Source organism: Cololabis saira, chromosome 1 (assembly GCF_033807715.1).
Source record: "Cololabis saira isolate AMF1-May2022 chromosome 1, fColSai1.1, whole genome shotgun sequence".
NCBI lineage: Eukaryota > Metazoa > Chordata > Actinopteri > Beloniformes > Belonidae > Cololabis > Cololabis saira.
Window position 1 is genome coordinate 34,988,878 of NC_084587.1, and position 23,290 is coordinate 35,012,167.

The following is a 23,290-nucleotide window of genomic DNA, read 5'->3' on the forward strand; positions in this document are numbered from 1 at the left end:
CAGAAAATCAATCAATATACATATCACACTCACTACTACAGCTGCACAATGTACACCAGAAAAACAAAATAAATAAATCAAATTAAAACATAAATAAATAAAATAAAAATACTTAATATTTCTTTCTCCCCAACAAAAACCAGAATGGATATTTTCACATATATGTTACTTTTCTTCGTTTATCCCACACTTTCTCTAAATAGTCAGCAAGTGCATATATATACTTTTATAATCAAAAATCAATTTGAGCCTCTCAGCATCACTTATTCACATCAAATCCAAATTCTTACACCAATCAAATCATTTCTGATGCAACTCATGATACAGAGGACAATAAAATACAAAATGGATCTCATTTTCAATATCATTAATATCACAGTAAGGACAAATCCGCTCTTCTTCGGGGACCCCCGATAACGTCCTGTCTCAAGGTGCAGAGGCAAGATTCCAGAACGGATTTGGGCACATAGTGAGAAGATAAGATAAGATAAACCTTTAATAGTCCCACAGAGGGGAAATGATCGAAGTGATCGTTGTCTTTTAGATAACGAGGCACACACATACTTTTCACAGCTATAAAAACTTTTTATAGTACTAAATATTCTTAATTTTGGTTTATACAATATGTCCTGTGACCATTTGATCTGATATACATTAAACAAGGCTTCTTTAGCCAAAGAGACATTCACAACGCTCACATTCTGAAATACATGCAATGTGCCAATCCTCATAAATATATCCTCTACTCACTTGCCCATGCACGTTGTATTATCTGGATAGAATAGAGCTTAAACAAATTAAATAAGGTATATAAATCATTTTACTAGTCCTTTGCCATTTTTTTTTTAAATAATATTTTGCCAAATGTTTTCAATCAGGGACATGTCAGCACTGCCACCAGGCAAGTTTAGCACTTGTACTGTTTTTCTATTTAGTCGTGCTGCTATAATGCGTGTGAACAGAGTCTGACTAAAATATGATCCATTCAGAAAAAGATGTTGCATGGATGGGGGCATTTGCTTTTCCAAAATCTGTATCCATTATTAATGGTCCTTTAGAGAAATACATGCCATGAGTGGAAATGTACCTCCAGACCATGATTTCATGAATCTTCTGCCACCTTGCCCAGGGAAAGTGTTAAAGTTGGAAGAATCTCATGCATATGTTCTTGATCTCCGCATGGTAGTGTTTTGGCTCAAGGATTCTTGCAGATTTTATAATTGTTTCTAGAAATGTCTTTAGGGCAGTGCTTCCCTTAGCCAGAACTGTTGAAGGTTCACAATCTTTCAATACCTGTTTCAATTTTCTGGATATTTCATTATTATTTAACTCAGAGGATCAAGTTTACGAACTGAGTTCCCCAGTCTTTCATGTTTGATATGTTTTTCAAATATATGCTTTAATTATATGCACTCCATTGGATTATTTTTTCATTTGACAAATATCAATGTGAGGGAAGCCAGACAATAGAGGTGGTACTCAACAATGTAGGACAGCATCCACCGTGTTATTTACAGTATTCAGAGATTAAGAGTAATAAAATGCAAAATGATCAACAGCAGAAACAATGGAATAATAATTAATGCATTTATCCACAGTTGTAGAGGTACATGAATTTACACATTATGTCACATGAATGCAGAAAACAATCCATTAATAAACAAAAGAATCTGAAGGCACACAGCATGACCTTCTGCCCAAATGATTAAGAAAGAAAGACATCTGATATGCAAGATGAGTTTTTGTAGAAACAGCACACGGTAAACGTTTACTTAATACTCATACAGTACAATTGAAAATTCTTCATTTCTTGATGCAAATTATACAAAAAAAGTATAATTTGCCTGATAACTTCCACATCATTTGAGTACACTCCACAAATCCATTCACACTCTTACAAAAAGATCATCACCATATTTTCCCATGAAAGGTGCACAACGTGCCAGGAATGCTGTACTATGAATGGGTTGCAGATGGCAGCAGGCAGGCGGCGGCGGACATGACCCAAAGAAGGAAACTTCCTGGCCCCACCAGCAGTCCTGCATTGCCTGGAGGAATCAGAAAGATGGACACTGGTTATTCCAAATAAGTGCAAAATACATTGAAAAAGTCGATGAATTATTGTGAGTTACATGCTTGCGAAATGTAAAAATCTTAAGATTGTGTGTCTCATGACATGATGATGAACCATGTGGTTCCTAACAGGTCTTAAATATCCGATGAAAAACAATGCATGACATATTACACTGTGTCATCAGTGTCATCAACAAAAACAAAGCCAATCTACGGAAGTAGATATCCAGTGAGTAATGTCCTATGTCTAAAACCTTGGAGGTGAAGGATAATTTTTTTTGTTTTTGTCACAACAGTGCTTCTGGAGAAAGCAGAAATTGGGGAGAAAAAATTCTGCTTTTCTAAGTCTTAAAAGTCTTAAATTTGATCAAATGGTGTATAAATGATTGACAGCGATGGCGTCATCGTGTTCAAAAGTATGTGCCCCCTCTGTTAAGGTTTTTTTTTTCTGTAACAAATAATGATACAATACTTTGATTGTAGAGACTCTTAGTTAAATGCAAACAACAGCCTCAAACAAACATAGATCTACCTTTGGCAAACATTTTTCTTATCTTTTGAATTTGTTAAAGTTTCGGGGCATTTGCTCATGCACAGCTCTACTATGGCCAGTCCAAAACCCTGTTTCTTTAATCTTTCAGCCATTCTGATGCAGAATTGCGAGAGGTGCTTCAGTACACTGTCTTTTTTTCCAGTTTTAACCATACTTTAGCTGTCAGACAGATGGTATCATATTTGTTTCCTTAATGCTCTGTTACACAGAGAAGTTCAGACTTGAATCAAAGGTGTTAAGGTGGTAACAAGGTTAAGTTAAGTTAAGTATCTTTATTTGTCATTGTAATCCACATTTCACAGTACACACAACAGAATTTGGACTGGCACCTCTCCAGCGACCAGTTCACACCCCATGATTGTTTTATGGCAATTAAAGAATGCCCATTGGTGCTGAGCATTAAGGACAATTGACTTTACTTTGGTTTTACCTGTCCGTAGGACGTGGTTCCAGAAGTCTGGTTGTTTGTTCAGATCCAGACTTTCAAACTTTTGTCATGCTTCCATGTTCTTTTTAGACAAAAGAGGCTTGTTATAGCCAAATTCATGAGCTTAAGGAGAAACGAGCAGTTTAATAAAACAGTTTAGTCGGTTAACGTTTTCTTTAATCATTCAAATGCGGAGGCAGTAATTTATAACCTATTGAAAGATTTTAATCCATCAAATTATCTGATTTTAAAGTATAGTTTCTTCAGAGTCTATAGAAAAAATAAAGGTTTTTGGGCAAATCTGTCCAGCATCCCAGAATAGTGGGAAGTCTACGCGCACTGCATGTGCTACTCCAATACAAGGGATCTTTTCCAGATCTGCTGATGCATAAACAGAGGTGTGTTTTTCTGTTAGTCAAGTCAAGTCAAGTCACGTTTATTCATAAAGCACCTCAAAAACAACAACAGCTGACCAAAGTGCTAGACAAGCGAAAGGAAAAACAAAAACAAAACAAGACGACGCAAAACTTGAAACACAAATAAACTCAAACAATCATGGTGAGTTAAACCTAGTGAGTAAAAATGAGTTTTAAGATGAGATTTAAAACAGCCATAGAAGGAGCCAGACGTATGTGCAGTGGCAGCTCGTTCCAGAGCTTGGACCAGGTACTGCAGAGGCCCGGTCACCCCTGCTCTTTAGCCTGGAGGGAGGAGCTATCTGAGCTAGCTGAAATAAGAGCCGTGGAAGGCGTATGGACGTTTAAAAGACATGACATGTAAGAAGACCATGTAAAGATTTAAAAACAAATAGAAGAATTTTTAAAATGTATCCTATAACGGATGGGGGGCCAATGAAGAGCTGCAAGCACAGGTGTATTATGGTCTCGGCTCTGCGTTTTGGTAAGGAGCTGCAGTGTTTTCAACCAGCTGAAGACAGGACAGCGAGGAACAGCTAATGGCTACATACAGTTCATTGCAAGGTTTTTCTCAAAGTTTTTGAAAGATAAAAAGGGGTCGTTCAAAGCTTATGAAGTTATGGTTATCTAAAGAATTACTTCATCACCTCCATCATTCAACACTTTTTTTTTGTGTTTAACATTTTCTAAATAATAATTGTCCTATATATATATATATATATATATATATATATATATATATATATATATATATATATACTGTATATATATATATATATATATATATATATATATATATATATATATATATATATATATATATATATATATATATATGTATACATTTAATTTGTTTTAGATTTTTTGCTTTGTATAAAATTTTTTTTCCTTTTATTGATTATGAGCATGGTTCCAGAGGTCTCAGAAGTTCATGTACCAAATCTGATACATCAAGAAAAGACCACATGAATCCTGTCCGAAGTCACTCTCTGATCGGTGTTTGAATTTTCTCCTTCAAGTCACGTTATGAACAGCTGAACAAGAATAAACGCACAGTTGGTAGTGTGGTGTACTCACCTGTACATAACTTCGACTCTCTGAAACTGCCCATCATCTCGGCAGTTTTGACAGACGTCAGTAGCTCGGAGCTGACATTCCCTTCAAAATACACAATATGTGCCAGTGTTTAATTACAGAGATGGAGAAAGTACCTGCTGCAAATTATATTGATTCTTCTGGTTGTTATTGGATAAAGATGGGAGGCTACTGCTCCTCATAGTATCAGGTGATGGGGAGTTGAGTTACGCTTCAGATGTGATGCTTTACCAATAGGCCTACTTTGACTTCAATCAGATTGTGAATCTGAAGAATTTACTTCACATAAAACAGCTCATTTTCACTTGTCTGTAAGTGATATGGAGCGTTCCCTTTCCAAGTCTCAGACACATAATTGCAGTAAACAAAACCTCCTGGGATATCACTGTAATGGTAAACTTTTCACCTCTAGGGTAACTTCTGCGAGCATAATTGCCAGTGTGTCATACTGTGTGAAACCTCGGAACAGAAAAGCCGCCGTTCCCCCACGGGAAAGACGAGGGGACAAAAAAGGAAGACTCTACTTTTCTACTCTCTCTACTCCAGCATCAGGTTACTGGGCAATTTCTCAGGTTTTGTAAAGATTTTCAATGGCTGTAATTGTTCATTGTCCTGATGCCCTTACTCACATCTTGTGCAGCTTTGTGCAAGAAGTCCGATTAAAGAAATCTGATAAATCTAGATTTGATTACAAAAACATTTGCTGGTGAAAACATCATGTGTTAACATTCATGCTGCCTTTTCTAAATCATCATCTTTCCAATGTGCTGTCGTTTATGTGATGACATTCATTTTCTTTTTCTTCCCTTTTATTAATCTTTGACCTCTTTAAAATGTCAAACCGTTCTTTTTTTTTTTTTACTGATTCAGAGGTCAAGGACAGTGACAGTGATCCAGTTGATAGGATGATGCTGTCTGAAAGTTATATCACTTAAAGCAGTGGTCTCCAACCTTTTCTGAACCGCGGACCGGTTTAATGTCTGACAATATTTTCACAGCCCAATCTAAAGGTGTAGCTGAAACTAAATAAAATGACTAGATCGGCATTAAAAACTGTGGGATTTTCTCTATAATAATAATAATAATAATAATAATAATAATAATAATAATAATAATAATAATAATAATAATAATAATAATAATAATAATAATAAAATGTCATTTTCGAAAAAATAAAATAAAAATGGAAATTGTAAATTACCTTTAATATGAGTATTTCTATTAATGGGTTTTTATGTTTGTTTTCTCATTAATGTTATCTAAAGCCAGGCTTTTATTTTATTTGGTATTTATTAAGGAGACCGATATTTAGTGCTTTTATTTTGAAGGCGCCTCACCGAGACCTTGTAAACATCCAGCGCTTCGGACTTTAACGGGAAAAGTTTAACAGCAGTAGAAAGTGTGTCTGGAATACTAAACGAGTGTCTTGAATGCTAAAGTGGAGCCTAACTGACACAAAAAGCTCCTGCTGATAAGGATTTGTTTTCTTTTCAAATTGTGCCGTATTTATGTCCAGCTTGAGTTTGGTTGCCATGGTTACTCGTGTATTGCGTTAACGGTAGCTGTTATTACCGAGCGAGCAGCTGCGTCGGTCTGTATTTAATTTAGTTTAGTTAAATGAAACTTATGTGAATGTAGAAAGACTAACTCTATTTTATTTTATTCCTTTATAGCTCTTACAGTGTGTTTGCAGTGTATTTACATTCAAGGAATAAAAACATTGTGAACCATCAGTTTGAGAGTCAACCATCATCATCAGTCGGGGATTCTACAGAAATTATTTTTTCTCTCTGTGCGGCCCGGTACCAAATGACCCGGTACCAAATGACCAAATGATAAAGCAAAAGCAGCTACTCAAACTGAATTATTGCAAAAAGTACATATAAGATCATATTTTTGTGTGGCGGCTTATAATAATCTTATAATATTTATATAATATTCTTCTATATGCTTATAATACTGCTGTGACTTTAATCAATAGAAGCCAAGGGGAGAGAACGGCACTCTCACCTCATTTCACTCATATTGTCCTTTTGTTTTCTATTACAAACAAACATTGCCTTACCAGACACCATGAAGTTGACCTGCTGACACCGACCATCTGCTGCAGAGAAGGGAGAGCCAGCCAAAATGGTGACTCTTGCAATTTCCATCCCCAGGGTATTTGCAACCCTACTGCGGAAGTCAAACCTGGACAGAGAGAGAAATAAAATGTTGACACTGGCACAGTAATAACAAGTCAGGATACTTGGCTTATTGAGATACTGGTGGTGGGGATCAAAGTGGGTCATTCGCCTTGGCAATTCAGCATTAAAATTGCACTTATTTTAAATGGACACCTGTCAGTTTGTTTAAAACCGTCTACATCAACAGAATAACAGCACAGAGGTGAGGATGATATATTGTATGAATGAATGGTCGATGCATCATCAATTCTGCTGGTCACCTTAAAGGAATAATCAATAAAAGTGTATTTGATTATTTTACTTTTGAATATATATTAAAAACAAACTCCAGTAAATCAGAAGAGTGAATGAATGCAAGACCTGTTTACTAGATCAGCCAGGGGGTATTTCTTCTTTTTTTTTTTATTGAGGGGATATCAGATTGTTTGAGTAGTAAAGCAGAAGTGTTTATGGGGAAGCATTCACACTGAAGGTTGACTTTATAGCCGGAGAAGGATCCATAATTCTTCAACAGAGATAATATTGGTGCAATGCTGGTTAAAGGGTCAGATACATACAAAAGGAGGTCATCTGCATAAAGTGACAATTTGAGTTCCACATTGGACCTAGAGATTCCGCGAAATAGAGGAAGAGTTCTTAAAGCAATTGAAAGTGGTTCGACGGATAGAGCGAAAAGCAAAGGGGAAAGAGGGCAGCCCTGTCTCGTGCCACGTGATAATGTAAAATAAGTGGAGTAGTTGTCATTGGTGTGAATGCTGGCCTGAGGGGAAGTGTAAAGAAGTCTAATCCAAGATATAAACCTGTGTTCAAATCCAAATTTATGAAGTGTTGCAAAAAGATAGTTAAATTCGACACGATCAAATGCTTTCTCAGCATCAATCGCGATAACAACTTCAGGAAGTGGAGAAGAATCTTTAGAGAAAATCACGTTTAGAAGTGTACGAACATTATAAAAGAGCTGGCGTCCCTTGATTAAACCATTTTGCTCCTCAGATATGATGCTAGGAAGGATCTTATCAAGACGAATCGCCAGTGCTTTGGCTAAAACTTTGACATCCACATTCAGTAAAGACAAGGGCCTGTAAGAAGTGCATGATTCAGGGTCCTTGTCCTTCTTCAGAAGGAGGGCAATGGACGCCTGCATTAAAGAGGGAGGCAATGAGCCATGATCAAGGGACTCATTGTACATTGAGAGTAGAAGGGGGGCTAATTTGTCTTTGAATTTTTTTTAAAACTCAGCACCGAACCCATAGGGACCAGGGGCCTTGTTGCTTTGCATAGCTTCAATGGCGGCAGCAATTTCTTGCAAGCTAAAAGGAGCATCAAGGCCATTAGCCACATCCAAATTAATAGTAGGAACATTGATACTTTCAAGAAAGGAGGTCATTTCTGCTGTGTCAAGTGGAGATTCTGATTCATAGAGAGAGGAGTAGTATGACTTAAAAATTGTGTTGATGGCGATTGGATCGGTGGTAAGTGTGCCAGTAGAGTCCCTAATACTGGAAATCCGTCTCGACGTTGCTTGCCTTTTTAATTGGTGAGCCAATAACCTGCTTGGTTTATCGCCGTGTTCATAATAGTTGGCATGAGCGCGTAATAGGAGCCGTTCAGAATCGGCTGTCGCTATAAGATCAAATTTTGACTGCAAATCAAGCCGTTGTTTCAGTAAATTCGGACTTGGGTTAACTGAGTTTAGTCTGTCTATGTCCTGAATTTTAGACATGAGCTCCTGTAATTTAGCCCTGCGGATTTTACTGGCGTATGCTGAATAAGAGATAATCTGTCCTCGCAAATATGCTTTGAGTGATTCCCATAGTAGCGAAAAACTGGTAGAATCTGTTTTGTTTAATGCAATGAAATCATCTATTGAAGCAGATATAGAAATATTAAATGCATCGTCGGATAAAAGCAATGGATTAAACCTCCAGGGAGAAGAAAAACGGGGGCGCTCAGACAATGTCATATTCAAAGTTAGAGGGGCGTGATCTAGCCAGGGGGTATTTCTGACGGAAAGAAGAGGAAACAAACTGGCTGATCCTGACACGGGAATGTGACCGATCACAGATCATTCTGGTGACAGGTAAAGGTGTGTAGAACATGCAGGTTGAAATCCATATCAATCAATCAGTCTAACTTTATTTATAAAGCACTTTTCAAGTGCTTTGCATGATTTAAAAAGTAACCCTCCCCCCCATAATTACCCATAATCACGCTGAATGTTGCAATACATGTTTTTCCCTCCTTCATTTCCTGAGGGTTTGAAGGTTAACCATATGTGAAAATTGAATTGAAAGGGCTAAATATATGTAGTATATAGCTGGGGCCAACGGGGGTCTAAAATTATAATTGAACAAATAGAAAGATCAAATTTGATGAGCATCTGCTTTCATTCTCTTTGCATCTATGTCACAAGTTATCCAGTACAAATAACACAGGCACCTCTGCAGGAATCATGTCCATAATGTTGTCAGACACTTTTAACAATAATCTGAGCCTGTCAATGGAAATGCACCCCATTTTTTATTTAGTTGTCATAATGTTTTCCCATGGCTCTATATTGTAACAATTTTTTGCCTTTCTATATCATATATAAACCCTACAAGGAAAACTGGGGCCGATGCTGAAATTTCCCAGGATTTTTTTATAGTCAAATTGTTATAAAACAATGTATGTACAAGCACGACGGCTCTATAGAAAGTCCCTTCAGAGTAGGTACTTCAGAGGAGGCTTTTCGAGAGACTTAAACCAATCATCATTCTACTCACCGGTTAAAGTCAGACACGGGGGAGAAGATCTGCTCTGCTGTTGGAGATTCTGGCAGGATGTCAGCACATGCAATGACGCTGTTGCCATCTTTCAACAGCAGAGTTCTATTGACAACTACACAAACACAGAGCATATCAGCTATACATTTAGAAAGGGATGAACTCATTCATGTTTTGTTTTTTCGTATGAAAAAACTAGCATCGCTGATCAACATAACCCCTGAGCGTTGCTGAAAACACAAACGTTCACATGTGTGTTACCTGTGTTGTCTCCAGAGAGCTGGATGATGCTGTCTGTGTACACCTGCCTCTGAGTCAGGCTGACAGCGCCGTGTCTTGCAGATATTTCCCCCACCATGCAGCTCAGCTGCTTTTCTACTGAACAGCTGGCACTCTGAGAGAGGAAGAGAAAAAAGGAACCGGTTTTTACATCAACCCCCCCCAAAAATTCCATTGTTCTAATACATTACATGTAAATACATTAAATGTATTTCTGCAGTCAGAAGAAGACTCACCAATGTGGTACATTGTAAAAGGTTTAAACTGAGTTCAGAAGTTAGCAGAGCCCTTGCAAGTTATTGATGCATTTAATATGAGATAGAATCTCTGATTAAAGTCTTAATCATCAAACAAATCCACATATTAAACTAAGCTTACTTCATTGATATTTACAATACAGTACAATGTTGTTTTTTAAGATTTTAAGATTAAGATGTTTAAGATTTAAGATTTTTAACAGTTTTTCCTTTTGCCCTTTTGTCATCTCTACATCAATGCATATGGCTACCTTTTACAGAGTCCTTTCAGTAAATTAAAAGTGTCTTGCCTCTGGATTAATTTTCTTTTGATCTCTTTCCCTTTATTTGTTCCTATTGTTATATACTATCCTGTTGACAAGTTGCATCAACAAACACGAGGTCAGAAAGACAAAAACTGGTCTCACCTTTGATTTCATGTTGAAGGGATTAAATGTGTCTCCCACACCATTGCAGCGCCCGCCACTCCCACTACTGTCTGTGATAAACAAGGAAGCTCCAGGTATCTGTAAGCCGGAGTACAATACAGGTCTGAGAGAGAATATTCCTCCTAATTCTTAGAAGAGATTATTAATTTTTTAGTTATTCACATAAATGTGAAGAAAAGCAAATGCACGTATTGATACAGAACTCAAACACATATCTACAATTCTCTTTTCCATTAAGCTGCAAGGACTTTTATTCATCTGTTAAATCAGTATGTACCATATTAATTATCTCCCTTAAGTGCTTGTGTGGTAACACACAACCTTGTGTTGTCAGGGCACTTATCGTGCTTAAAAACTTCAACAGAAGGTTCTGTTAATAATTTTGTTTGTGCAATTTAGCTAAGAGCTAAGCTAAGCTAAGACATTTCTGTTGTTGTTGTCACAAACAATTGCCTCGCTATCCACATGGATCTGTTTCCAGGTGCTGGAAGTGTTGCAAAGTTGCAAAATGCAGATCCCGGCTCCAGTGAGCAGTTTCTGTGTGGCACTTGGGTGAAATCTTATGTTCCGATTCTTTTTTCATGCTCTTTTCTTTTTTGTTATTTTCCATTTCAAGGCAGGTTTAACTAATGAAGAGTTTCTTCTATGGCATATTGTCAAGAAGGGTTTGTTTCTCTTCAGGTTTTTACTGTTGAGGCTTAATGAAGTTCAAGACTACTGGTATCATAACGAAATGCATTTGGACTTGTAGCTATTGAAATCTTACTTCTAATTTGGACTTGTTCAACCATATTTCATAAATTAATATTAGACTTTTGTATATGTATTTTCTTACCGAAGCACCACATGGTAGAACTCCAAATGTCATTGTATTACCAGGTTCAACGGCAATACATCTGTTCTGATACTGATTTTCTTGTTATTTTAGGTCAACCTACTTATGTTAAGTAGGCTATTCTGTATGATGAAGCACTTACATCTTGTCTTGCAGACAACTGAAGGTTCACCTCCAGTGTAACATCACTGCTGCTCCCATCAGGAAACATCTGCTGGTGCTGGTAGTGACAAAATAGTGCAAGATCAGACACACAGGGCAGTCAAAATATCACAGCATTGGTTTGACCAGAGCTGAAAATCAATTTGGCCTATATTTTAAATGGTGTTATATTTCAGCAATGGACATTTTAGATATTCTGTGAATTCAATTTATGAGTTCAGGTTCCCTGCACAAAATCTGTACATATTCTTGAATGGCCACAAATTACCTACACAGTCTATTTCTCCTTGATGGCTCCTTAGACATTTTACAAGCTCTCATCCATGGATGTTGTGCAGGCCTCAGTGTGAGGCCTTTGGAGGGACAGCTGCCAGTGACAGTTGCTCCAATGGTGAGCCTCGTATTTCAGGGTGCTTACACGTACTAGAGGCCAGCAGATGGATGCTAAGCTAAGCTAATGATCTTGCCCCTGCATCAAAGCCCTCAAAGGCATGCATTCGCTATCTGTCCAGAGCAGCAGAAATACCCTGTCATGTTTTTGTGGCAGCTTGGCCCCAAATACAGTGAATGCAACAAACTATGCCTGTATATTTTCCTTCTTTCTGTTAAAAAAAAACAATTTGATTGTGATTCTTGAAAGTATGCACTGTTGTGGGTGTTCCTGGGTAGGCCTACTTGTAATTTCAACCACAGAAGTACATGCTAGCCAGGATTAGATGATTATCATTTCCCAGCACAGTTTCTGGCCTCTAATGAGTAAAGGACATGCTTCCAGTCATTTCCAATATATTTATTTATTTTTAAACAGCTTTGGAGATTTTGCACTGTGTTTGCTTCTTCTTAAAATGTGTAGTCAAAAGGACTTATTTCTGATGCCACAGGCAGATAAATGTTGTCTTTGACCCCTGGTGTGTGAGACAGGGTTTTTTTCTTTCCCAAAAAGAAATGTTTAGTCCTTTTACCAATCACAGTCTGTTTGAAGTTTTAAGAAGTATTAGTGTGTAGTGGAACAGAAAAAAATATGAGTCAGCATCAGGAGGGGTTGAGTTATATGTTAGGGTGTGTTGGAAAGAAGTGACCTCACCAAACCACCACTGGAGATGCCTCATCTCTGTTTGAAGTGGAATAAACTACATTAGCCACAACTGGCATGCTCTTCTTTCTCAGAGTTAGATAAATTACAGGAAAGCCATACCATTTCAGTAGAGTTCTTATTTCAAAAATGTGATAAGATAGTAATAATTTCCATGAACCTTGCAGTGCTAGTGACTCATTTACACCTGCTGTAGAAGCTAAATAGTTTTCATTAACATAACAGATGAATTTACCACAGTGTGATGACAAAGTTAGCCAAAATTCTGACTGTTGCGGTTCTTACAAGTCTGACTGTCCCAGTCACTGCACCACTGAAAACACCCCTAGCGATGGTCCATTGTCCATCTGCATCTTTATCCGCTGAGATGTCAGCACAGGTCATTCTGTCAAGAAAGACACACACATGGACATAAAGACCCAAGATTAGTAAAAGCACATCAAAATCCTGCAGGATTTGAGATTTGGCTGAGTCATTCTCTATGAATGTGGAACATTATCTTCGAGTAATAATACAAAAGATGAAGGGGGTTATGTCTGTGACACCTTACACTGATGCCAGGCTCAATACACTAACAACATTTTCTGCTTTGATTATGCGATTCTCAGAGTGTTAAAGCTAGGATGTATGCATTTTTCTGCAATGTAGCCTGTATGTAGCTTCTTTAATTCATATTATGAACTTTTAGAATAACTTCACCTTTTTTTTGCAACAAATAGCCTACTGGGTATCATGTTTCTGGAAAAGATTTAAATACTACTCACAACTTACAAAACTAACCACTACCTCTTGAAATTAAGGAACGGTTGGTCACTTCATAAAAAACTAACCACTACCTCTTGAAATTAAGGAACGGGTGGTCACTTCATACAAAACTAACCACTACCTCTTGAAATTAAGGAACCTGTAACTTTTACTCTTTGCTATGGTGTTGTACTTTTTCTCTAGCAAAACCAAAAACATCAAGCATATAAGCTCTTACCTTGATCCATTGGCGTAGTGAACTACCAGAGACCTTCCCACAATACTGTAGGGTCCAGTAAGTGGCATGTCAGGGTCCTCACAGACAACTAAAAGATCATCTTTGTCATACAGCATCCCAAACTTCCCACTGATATCTCCAATCTCATACTGGTCTGCAGTGCCTGCTCCGGGTGAGGGGGATTTTGATGTGTTCCAGGCTAGTGGGTTGAAGTGGCCCATGATGTCTGCACTTGAGCAAGGCTCAGCACTGCCAGGTATGAGGGGCAACATGTGCACATGGTAGCCTCCAGCTTGGGAATTCAGGTTCAGCAAGGACATATTCATAGTTGTGGGGCCTTGAGGGAGCTCTTGGGAGAATATCACTTGGCCCCTGGGCAATCTGTGGCCTGACCACGCACCTGCCCTAGCTCTGGGGACACGCACCATTGTGACATTTGAACAAGCAATCCTTGTCATTCCCTTTTCAGCTTCATGGATGACAACGGAACGACCAATAATGCCGGGCACATGTAACCAGGCTGTGACATCAGTGAAAAAATTCTTAGCTTCCACTCCTCCTACTCTGCTGTTTAAATCAAGTGTACTGTGCTTGCTGGAGAGGTCCCCTGCCTCACAGCATAAGGGGCGAGATGGGCTGCAATGAAGGACATAGCTGGGATCGCCTGTGTTTATGTTAAAAGGGTTCCAGTGACTTCCTGTTGTGCTGCACTGGTTTGCGTCATCATCTCTTTCTGAGCTAATGGGATATGCGTGAACATGCCATTTGTGATTTAGGGTTGGGGTCCTGGTGGCATCCCCATATGACAGATCCATAAAGATGGATACATCTGACAGAGGATGGTTCACCAGCTGGGTGAACCAGATCTCACCAACCACTGGGCCCTGAAATATGGCTCTGCCAACAATCACCTTACCTGGATAACTGATCCTGGCACACACGTACCTGGCACCATCTAGCTGATGAATCACAACTGAGCGGCCGACAATGCTGTTCTGTCCAAACAGAGGAAGATTGAAGTCTGTGAATGTCTCATCCACCTCGTTTTTATTTGCCAAAGACATATGCTTTGCACTGAGGTCGCCCACTTCATACTTGTCATGTGTTGACCCTGGCACTTTTGGGTATGTTGAGTCACTTGTGTTAATTGCAAATGGATTCAAGTGGCCACCCACATTGTCATTGGAGCACATGCTTGAGCTGACTGAAGGTACTGGATATATGTGGACATGGTAAGAACCAACTTTCCTCTCCAGATTGGTCAGATTCACTCTGATCTTTGTCACGTCAAATGGAGAAGCCTGATGAAAGCTCAGGTATCCTTTGATTCCCTTCATGTTCATAACAGCTTTCACCTGTTTCTCTGTTATGTTATATAGCTGAGCACATTCATAAGTTGACCCTATGCTGAGAAGAAGAAAACTGTAGCCAGTGTCAAAGCTAGTGAGATCCAGGCGGGATTTCAGAAATTGCAGAGGGTTTCCAACCTTAACATCACCCAGGTTTGTTAAAACTGAAGGATCTAAGCTTTCAAGTAGAACTTCACAGCTTGCAGCAGTACTCTGAGACCCATAGAGAGTGACATTGGTTTGTGAACTGTTCACCTGACCGACTGTCATGAGGTCTGCAAGAAGCCTGGCGTTGGTATGTCCCAGGTTAAGACGTATGTAAATGTTACCTACGATAGATTCAGTAAACCTGGCCTGCTGAGTCAAGAGTGTCTGACCTCGACTTACAACTGTGCACACTTTAGTTCCATTACATGTCTGTAATGACAGCGAGAGGTCATCCAGGTTTGATATTTGCTCAAAGAGGCTTGACATGTTGAGAGTGGATTCTGAGGTGAGAGCCGCTTTAAAGCTGAAGACGCTGGAGCCAATATTTTCTTCTGAACAAGGTTGGCGGAAGTGGCCGTACATTACAGGGAACTTGCTGAGGGAAAAATGAACCGTATCACAGGATCCAGCACCAGATATGTTGACAGTGGCTGTCTGGGAGGTGGAGTTGAACTGCACCTGTCCTGTGACTCCTTCCATGTTCAGAGGTGCCAGAAACTGAGCACAGGAAATCAAATCTGAAAAGGACAACAAGAATGAGCTCAAGCAGATGATGATTAAAGCATGATCAAACCACAGGGTTCAAGTTCTTTGTCCCCTTTTATCTTTTCTTTTCATTTTGGTTTTGTTAGAAGAGCAATAAAATACATGTACTACTCCTGCCATGTGTAAATATTCTTCATCAAAAAGGTTAGTGACTATATGACTCCTACTCATAAGTCCCATATATATATATATATATATATATATATATATATATATATATATATGTATATATATATATATATATATATATATATATATATATATATATATATATATATATATATATATATATATATATATATATATATATATATATATATATATATATATATGTATATATATATATATATGTATATATATATATATATATATATATATATATATATATATATATATATATATATATATATATATATACATCTGAAGAAAAGATTTTAGGTTCCATGTCACTCTGAAGTTGAAGATTGAACCACAACTGATTTCCACCCTGTGCTTGTTCTCAGAGAATGGACAACTTTTCTCCCTTCAGCACATGACGACATAAAAAGTTACATACAGCTTTGTGGGAAAGAAATTACACCCACAAAAACTACGATAAAAACTAAGTCAAAATGCAGAAGTAGTGTGTGAAAACCTTACACGGTATGATAAGATTGCTCTGAGAGCTACCTTTAGAATCCATAACTTCAAATATACATTTTTTATATTATGTTCTCAGTCTCTCACATCAAGCATCTGTTGTGCTTTCTTGTTTACAAACCTGTTTTAGTTCAGTGATTTTTGTGGCCACTTGTTTCTGCAAGCTGTATCTGTCATATACAAAAGAGTTTAAGGATGACTTAATTACTGAAAGATGCCCTGGTACCCCTCCAGCTCGGTGTTGGTGTAAGATGATTTCGCTGGTATGCTATCTTTGGTTTTCCCCAAATCTGGTGTATGATGATCACCAAACATTGTAGATTTGGCTTTGCCCATTCGGAGGATGTTGTCCTTGTGGAGATGCAACTTTGCAAACTAAGCTTATGCCTTGCCATGTCTTAATTAGAAAGGAAGGACTTTCTTCTGATAACCCTTCCAATCTTGCTGTAAGAGTCTTTTTCCAACTGTACTGTCATGACCTTTATCATGCAGCCTTTAACTTAAAGCCTGTGGTTTCTGAGATGTAGGTCTTTGGAATTTCTCTGAACATGAAACAATCTGATGTTGGTGTTGTGCTTCATTCATGTTCTTTTGGATCTATTGGCTGCCTTTGATACTGTAGACCCTTACATTTCACTGTCATACAAAAGAAAAAATGATGTAGGTATTAAAGTGCTTAAGCAATTTCAGTCGTATTTAACTAATGGGAGATTTTCTTCCCAATTGGGAGATGACTCAACTGACACAACTGCACTCATGGGTGGTGGTCCACAGGGTTCTGTGTTGGGCCACGTCCTCTTTTCATTAAATACTGTATGTTGTACCTTGGGTTTACTTTTGATAAACATAGGTGTCATTCTTTTGCTATGCTGATGATATCCGGATGTACATGCCTTTTAAGTTAAAAAGTAAGGGTTCACTGCAACCCCTGCAGAATTGTCCAAAAGATATTAAAACCTGGCTTTCTTTGAATTTCTTAAACTTAATGAAAGCCAGGAAGATGTCTGGACTGTTTGGACTCCTCATCCATTCACCACCTCCAGCTGGTGCAAAAGGCAGCTGCTCACTTAGTGATGGGCAAAGGGGAGTGTTGCATTATCTCCACTGGCTTCCTTTTCAATAGAGTTGATTTTAAAATTGTATTAAGAACATTAAAAAGCTATGAAAGGGTTGGCACCTCCTTATCTGACTGGGCTGCTTCAGGTTCAACCTCCGGTCAGAGCACTACGGTCATCCATTCAACTGCTTTAAGAAGTACCCAGAACAAGAATTAGCTTCCTTGAGGTTTCAGTATTGCTAGCCTACATTATGGAACCGCCCCTATAAGATCTGTGTGCACCTTTGGACTTTTAAAGTCATGGAATACTCTTTTTTCCCTGAATTTTTATGTTTAATTCCAACAGTTTTTATCAATTTTTATTAGTGCTCTTTGTGCTTTTAATAATTTTATTTAATGCAGTATTATAATATATTTTACTATTACTATATATTATATTTAATGTGAGGCACTTTGGCTTATACTGGATATGGAATTTAAATAAAGCTGAGATGACTTGACTAAAAAAAAAAAACTCATTATGTTATATGTTGTCCCTTGTGTCACTTGCACAATTGCACAGCTGGCTTCAAACAATAAAAAAACACTGTTTAAATTTTGCTTTCTTTTTTTTCTCTCGCTGCAATATTACAGACAACCGTAACTTTCATTTCTATAGGAGTGCCACCTGCGTGACATGAAGTGAAAATGAATAGTTGAGATACTACATACATAACGTGTAATCGTCCATCTGAAAGTACTGCTGCCATATCAGTTTTGTTTTCCATTTAATTAAATGTAGATATGATTTCTTCTGGTAGAGTCATACTAGACTTATTATAAATATAAAACATATCATAAATATAAAACTTGTAATTTTTCACAGTAAATTGTATCAGCTACATATCATGTAATGTAAGTTATTTATTCGAGTTTTATACCTATTTAATAGATGACTCCTCATGTACATATTCAAGTGTCATTGATATGTATGTTGTCATATACTGCTTTGATCTCAGTAGTTGATACATCACGATGAACAGTTTTAAAACAGCAATGTTAGAGAACACGTGTAGAGGGAAGGAAGATTAGCAACCACGACAGTGGAAGCTAATGGGGATCCGAATAGAGAATAAAGAATAAAGAATAAAGTGTAAATAAAATAAGAGCCTGCAATTTTCTAATTCAGGAAAAAATATTAACTTTTATTTGCTTATCAAAGAATAAACCAAGGTAATGAAATATGACAGAGGAAGAAAAAAGATATAAAGTGGCCCATGGTAAATGATTAAAAGCAAGTTCTTGACACAGATTATTCACGTTTATGTGATTTGAATCAAAAATTATCAAAAATATACTCACCAAATGCAGCAAACAGCGGGACAACTATAAGAAGGCACATTTTTCCAGGTGTGGGAAAGATACACTGCACACAGAAGAGCAGTTTTTAAAATCAGACCTTCTCTGCAGTCACTTAAATCCTGAGTAGGTGGGTAAAAAAACAGTCTGGTGAAGCATCACAAGTGCAGTGGCAACAAAATGATAGGGAGACAGATGATTTGCGTCTGAACTGTACTTGAAGCATGTCGTGTGACAGCTTTGCAGAAGTGTGCAGCCTCCCTTAACACTGTGTGTGCCTGCCTGTGATTGGCCATCAGGTTTAGGGTGTCACATAGTCTGGACGGGTGGAGGTGAGCAGTAGATGTTTGGTGGATAACAGCGGTGGAAAGAAACAGAATATCTGCAACTACTGCAGGCTATTTGTGGTTGACCATGGGCTTTGGGTGCTTCCATGTGACACATTTAAGTCTTTCCTCACTGCAGCAGGAGCAAAAATTGTGGCTTATTGAATGTATCAAATGTTTGACAGAAAGGTAGCAGACGCATGACAGTAGATATAGATAAAGATCAGATATATAACCTGCTAGTCTGCAGCATAGTCTGCCTTTGACTCATGGGCTTTTGGAATTTCTGTAACGTGAAGTTAACTTCAGAAGTGCCGAAGTGTGAAGCCAATAATTCAGACATGACAACCTGTTTTGACTAGCAATTAACAGACATACTGAACAGTCGCCTTAGGTGGTGCGTTCCTGGTTTAAAATTTAATTTGGATACATAAATTTAACTTGACTTGAATTTAAAAATAAGTGAAAATATCATATCATATCATATAAATATACAGTACATAGATTGATTGGAACAGCCTCGAGTAATGCTTCCCAAAGTGGAAGGGGACGGGAGCGGGTCAGCAAATGACTGCTTGGACATTGCCAGCCTAATGGTTTTTGACAGGGAGTTTATGTTTTTCAAACACATTTTACACAGGCTGTTTTTGAAGGTTGCTGAGTTATGAACTGCCAGGCAGGAGGCCCAGAGGAAGACCAAAGAGGAGGTTAAGGTAGTTGGGGTAAGAGAAGAGGATGTAGAAGACAGGCTCTAATGGAGGCAACGGATTCGCTGTGGCGACCTCTGAAGGGAAAAGCCGAAAGGAGAAGAAGAAGGCTGTTTTTGAAGGATGAATTGATAACAATTTCGAATATTGTTACACAGTAAAAAAAAAAAAAAGAAGAAGAAAGAAACCTGCAATAAACATAATTGCACTGACAGCAAAGCATACTGTTACACCATAAATAAAAACAGTTAAGCTTGAGATAACTACACTGTAAATGTGGTTTGTTGTTTTGCTATTTAACATCCGCCAGGGCGGTCTCACGGGAGGTTAGGGGTTTTATTATGTGAATAACTTTGTCCAAACAAAATCAACAGGTCTGTCAGTCCCTGACTTTTCCTAAATATATGAGTTTTGCATTTTCTGAAGTTTTGAACATATTAGAATAAAATACATACGAGTTGTGAGCACGTATTCGTCCTGTAGACAGCTCCGACTCTGAGCTGGACCCCCGCGGAGATGAAAAAGAAATAAGTCCACTGAGACAGCTGTTAGACCCACGATGTTCACGCATAGGGATGATTTCTACATATACATTATTTTTCTAATGCAACTAGATATACATTTATTTCGTAGGCCGATCTGACTTTACAGCCACGAAAAAAGAAATATACCGCACGCCGATCCTCTCACCAGCGCAACTAGCGGCTGCTGAAGCCTGAATTATGGTCCGCATTCAATCGACGCGTGCCCTACGGCGTAGGGTACGCAGCGACGCACACGCCGCGTATCATACGGCGTAGGCTCTGCGTTGGTGTAACGCGTAACCTGACGACCACCACGCTGACATCACCACACGAAAAAGAGCTATTATTATCATAAAAAAACACGAAAACAAAGTAGCCTGAGTAATTGCAAAAAAAAAAATATATTATAAAGACAATAAAACTAACAGAATCCAGAAAAAATAGAAGGTTTAGTCATGCACACGTTGGCGTGTGTGCGCTTTGCATGCTTGTTTTATATGTAGTTTGTCACAAAACTACAAAAAAGAAGCTTTTAAACCAAAGGGGGCCCAGCAGAAAATGTTTGGGAAACTCTGCATTAAAAAGTAAAATTTGTGCTTGTCTCTGAAGGGGATCACACTACAAGATTTTTACAGTTTTATTTTGATCACACATTATCTTGTAGTCAACCAACATGTGTTTTTTATACAGCTGATGGTTATAAAGAAATTGTCTACTTTTATTATTATCACTCCATGACGGGTCATTAAACTATGATAAACAACAAGACTCGGATTGCGTAAGACTATTACACATTATTGTGCACTTACTCAAATGTACAGTTTATTCTTATGTTTATCAGAATGAAAACACATTGATAATAGAGTGCACAGGAGAGTAATTAACAGTAAAGATGGAGCTATTTCTGTATTTAGTAATGACTTTATAGCTCACACAATTTACTAGGCATGACACTTTCTAGCCGCTAGATGGAGTCAGACCCACAGTCAATGGTAAAAACCAGTCATACTACCATTTAATTACGTTTTTGGTTGATTCATAGCAGATTTAGTCTGCACCTGAAAGCTTGAGTGACAAAATCTTTTGAGACACAGCCTAAATATCAAATAATAATGATCTGCACCTGTTTATAGCAGTCATCTCGACGAGGTTTGTATACTTTTATTTGTAATGCCATTTTATACATGTGAGTTGAGTACACGATGCCAGTTTCTGTGCTTTAAAGTGTTCAAAGTATAACGTGTCATTCGTGTGACATCATTCGTTATATGTAAACGCCTAATTAAAAAATAGATAAATATCCTACCGCTATATATACTACCGCTCTCGCTGAATAAGGACAAAAACTATAAACATCAACAGTGCGCCTCCATCATGTGCCCTCTAGTTTGGCGAGGGATTTGCGAAAAAATGCGCATGGAGTGTTGGTGAATTAGACTCCACTTCCTGCCATATAGTGAGCGTTACTTCCGCTTCAGCCACAACATCAGATCTCCACAACATGTGTCCTCTCCTCACAGCCCGCTGGGAGCCGCTTTATCCCATCGCAGCGAGTGAATATCAGTGAAAGTTGTCGGACACGCCGGGTTTAAACGGAACCATTGAATTTCAAACAGTGGAGCAGTCAGTGAAGGTCCAGGGACTAGTGGTGTGTGTCTGCAGGTCAGCTGGATGCTTGCGACCTGAGTCCTTCTCACGGCAGGTATTTTTGTTTTTATTTTATAGCATGTGCCGTGCGCAATTACATTGTGAGTGTGTTATGCTTTATGGACGCCGTCGTATACTGTACATGCTGGATGGAGGTTGTTTAAAATGTCACTTTCACCATAAACACATGGTAATCAATCCTTTACCTATTTTAACAGGATTCATAAACCATGACCAACTGCACATGCTGATGCCTTTTTCTAAAATGTAGTCCATTAAGTTACCTGGGACTGTTATCCACAGGTCTATCTATCTATCTATCTATCTATCATCTCCTAGTTCTATTGCTCCTCAAGCATCTCACACATCTCTAGTAAATTATATAAATAAATTATATATATATATATATATATATATATATATATATATATATATATATATATATATTATATAAGTATATATGTGAATATATATTAAAAATAATTATATATAAAAAAAATAATTTTATATATATATATATATATATATATATATATATATATATATATATATATATATATATATATATATATATATATATATTATATATATTATTATTTTTATTATTATTATTATTATTATTATTATATATATTTTTTCAAACTAGTAAAAAACAGTGGTTCCCATCTAGAGCTGACCTGGGCACCCGTTTAGGATCTCTATGGCTCGCAGACTCGATTAACTTGGCCTACTTAATGTTGATTTAATCCCAATTTTGAATTCTTTTCCACACATAAATCACACTTTGTCACTGTATAGGAGCTGCCGAAATCTGTGATCAACTGAGTTTAAACTGTAGAATTGGGCCATTGACAGGTTTATGGTACATTTGATTAGATTCAGGGAACCTCATACTGATGCAATTACATCTTTAACCTTAAAATTGGGTTCCAATCCCCTTTCGTTCATGTTTAGACCCTTTGTATAGGAATAACATTTGGCAGTGTGCAGATCACCACCCTACAGATGAGCTATGTCTGATTTATTAACGTGATTCTTGCTTACTGTAAATCTAGATTAAACAGCATGTGTTTCTGTAATGTTTAAACTAGTTAAAATGATGTATAAAATAAAGAGGTGGATGACAGCCAGCTGAAGGAGTTAACTGTGACGTCGTTTGCGGCAGCATTTTAAATGCATAATATGGGCATTATAACACATATAGCTGGAAAGGAAGGCAAAAACTGTCCTGAGGAAAAGATAAACCTTCTTCCTGCACCTTTGGCCTCTGCACAAATTTAGCACACACTGGAGGAGTATTCAAAACCTGTATAACTGGTGTTGGAACAGATGTTTCCAGTGATGTAATAAATTGGCTTAGTGTGGCTCTGAACCATGGAAAAGCAAATGTGGTTCTTAG

At 37.7% G+C, this 23,290-nt stretch overlaps 2 protein-coding genes across 4 annotated transcripts in view; one reads left to right on the forward strand and one right to left on the reverse strand.

Annotated features, from left to right (window-relative positions):
* Positions 1-4: 4 nt before the first annotated feature.
* Positions 5-20,417, reverse strand: cusr (Copper-only SOD repeat protein). Of its 2 annotated transcripts, XM_061721455.1 has the most exons (11): positions 20,176-20,417; positions 18,691-18,754; positions 13,552-15,625; positions 12,855-12,954; positions 11,457-11,534; positions 10,459-10,557; positions 9,777-9,909; positions 9,516-9,630; positions 6,630-6,754; positions 4,547-4,627; positions 5-2,048 (listed from the first exon to the last, which is right to left on the reverse strand). In XM_061721455.1, exons 2-11 carry the CDS (start codon positions 18,728-18,730, stop codon positions 1,957-1,959), a joined length of 2,937 nt encoding a protein of 978 aa, XP_061577439.1. In that variant the 5' UTR covers positions 18,731-18,754; positions 20,176-20,417; the 3' UTR covers positions 5-1,956. The 2 variants fall into 2 exon arrangements, with proteins under 2 accessions (XP_061577439.1, XP_061577430.1); XM_061721446.1 differs by lacking the exon at positions 20,176-20,417 and having other exon boundaries at positions 18,691-18,893.
* A 1,426-nt stretch (positions 20,418-21,843) lies between these two features.
* The window catches only part of add3a (adducin 3 (gamma) a), a 127,665-nt gene continuing 126,218 nt past the window's right edge, over positions 21,844-23,290 (forward strand). Inside the window, exon 1 of one of the 2 annotated variants that reach the window (XM_061721494.1) lies at positions 21,844-21,946. The gene's annotated coding sequence lies outside the window, so the exon portion shown is untranslated. The remainder of the gene's footprint in view (positions 21,947-23,290) is intronic. The other variant, XM_061721486.1, reaches the window with a different exon arrangement.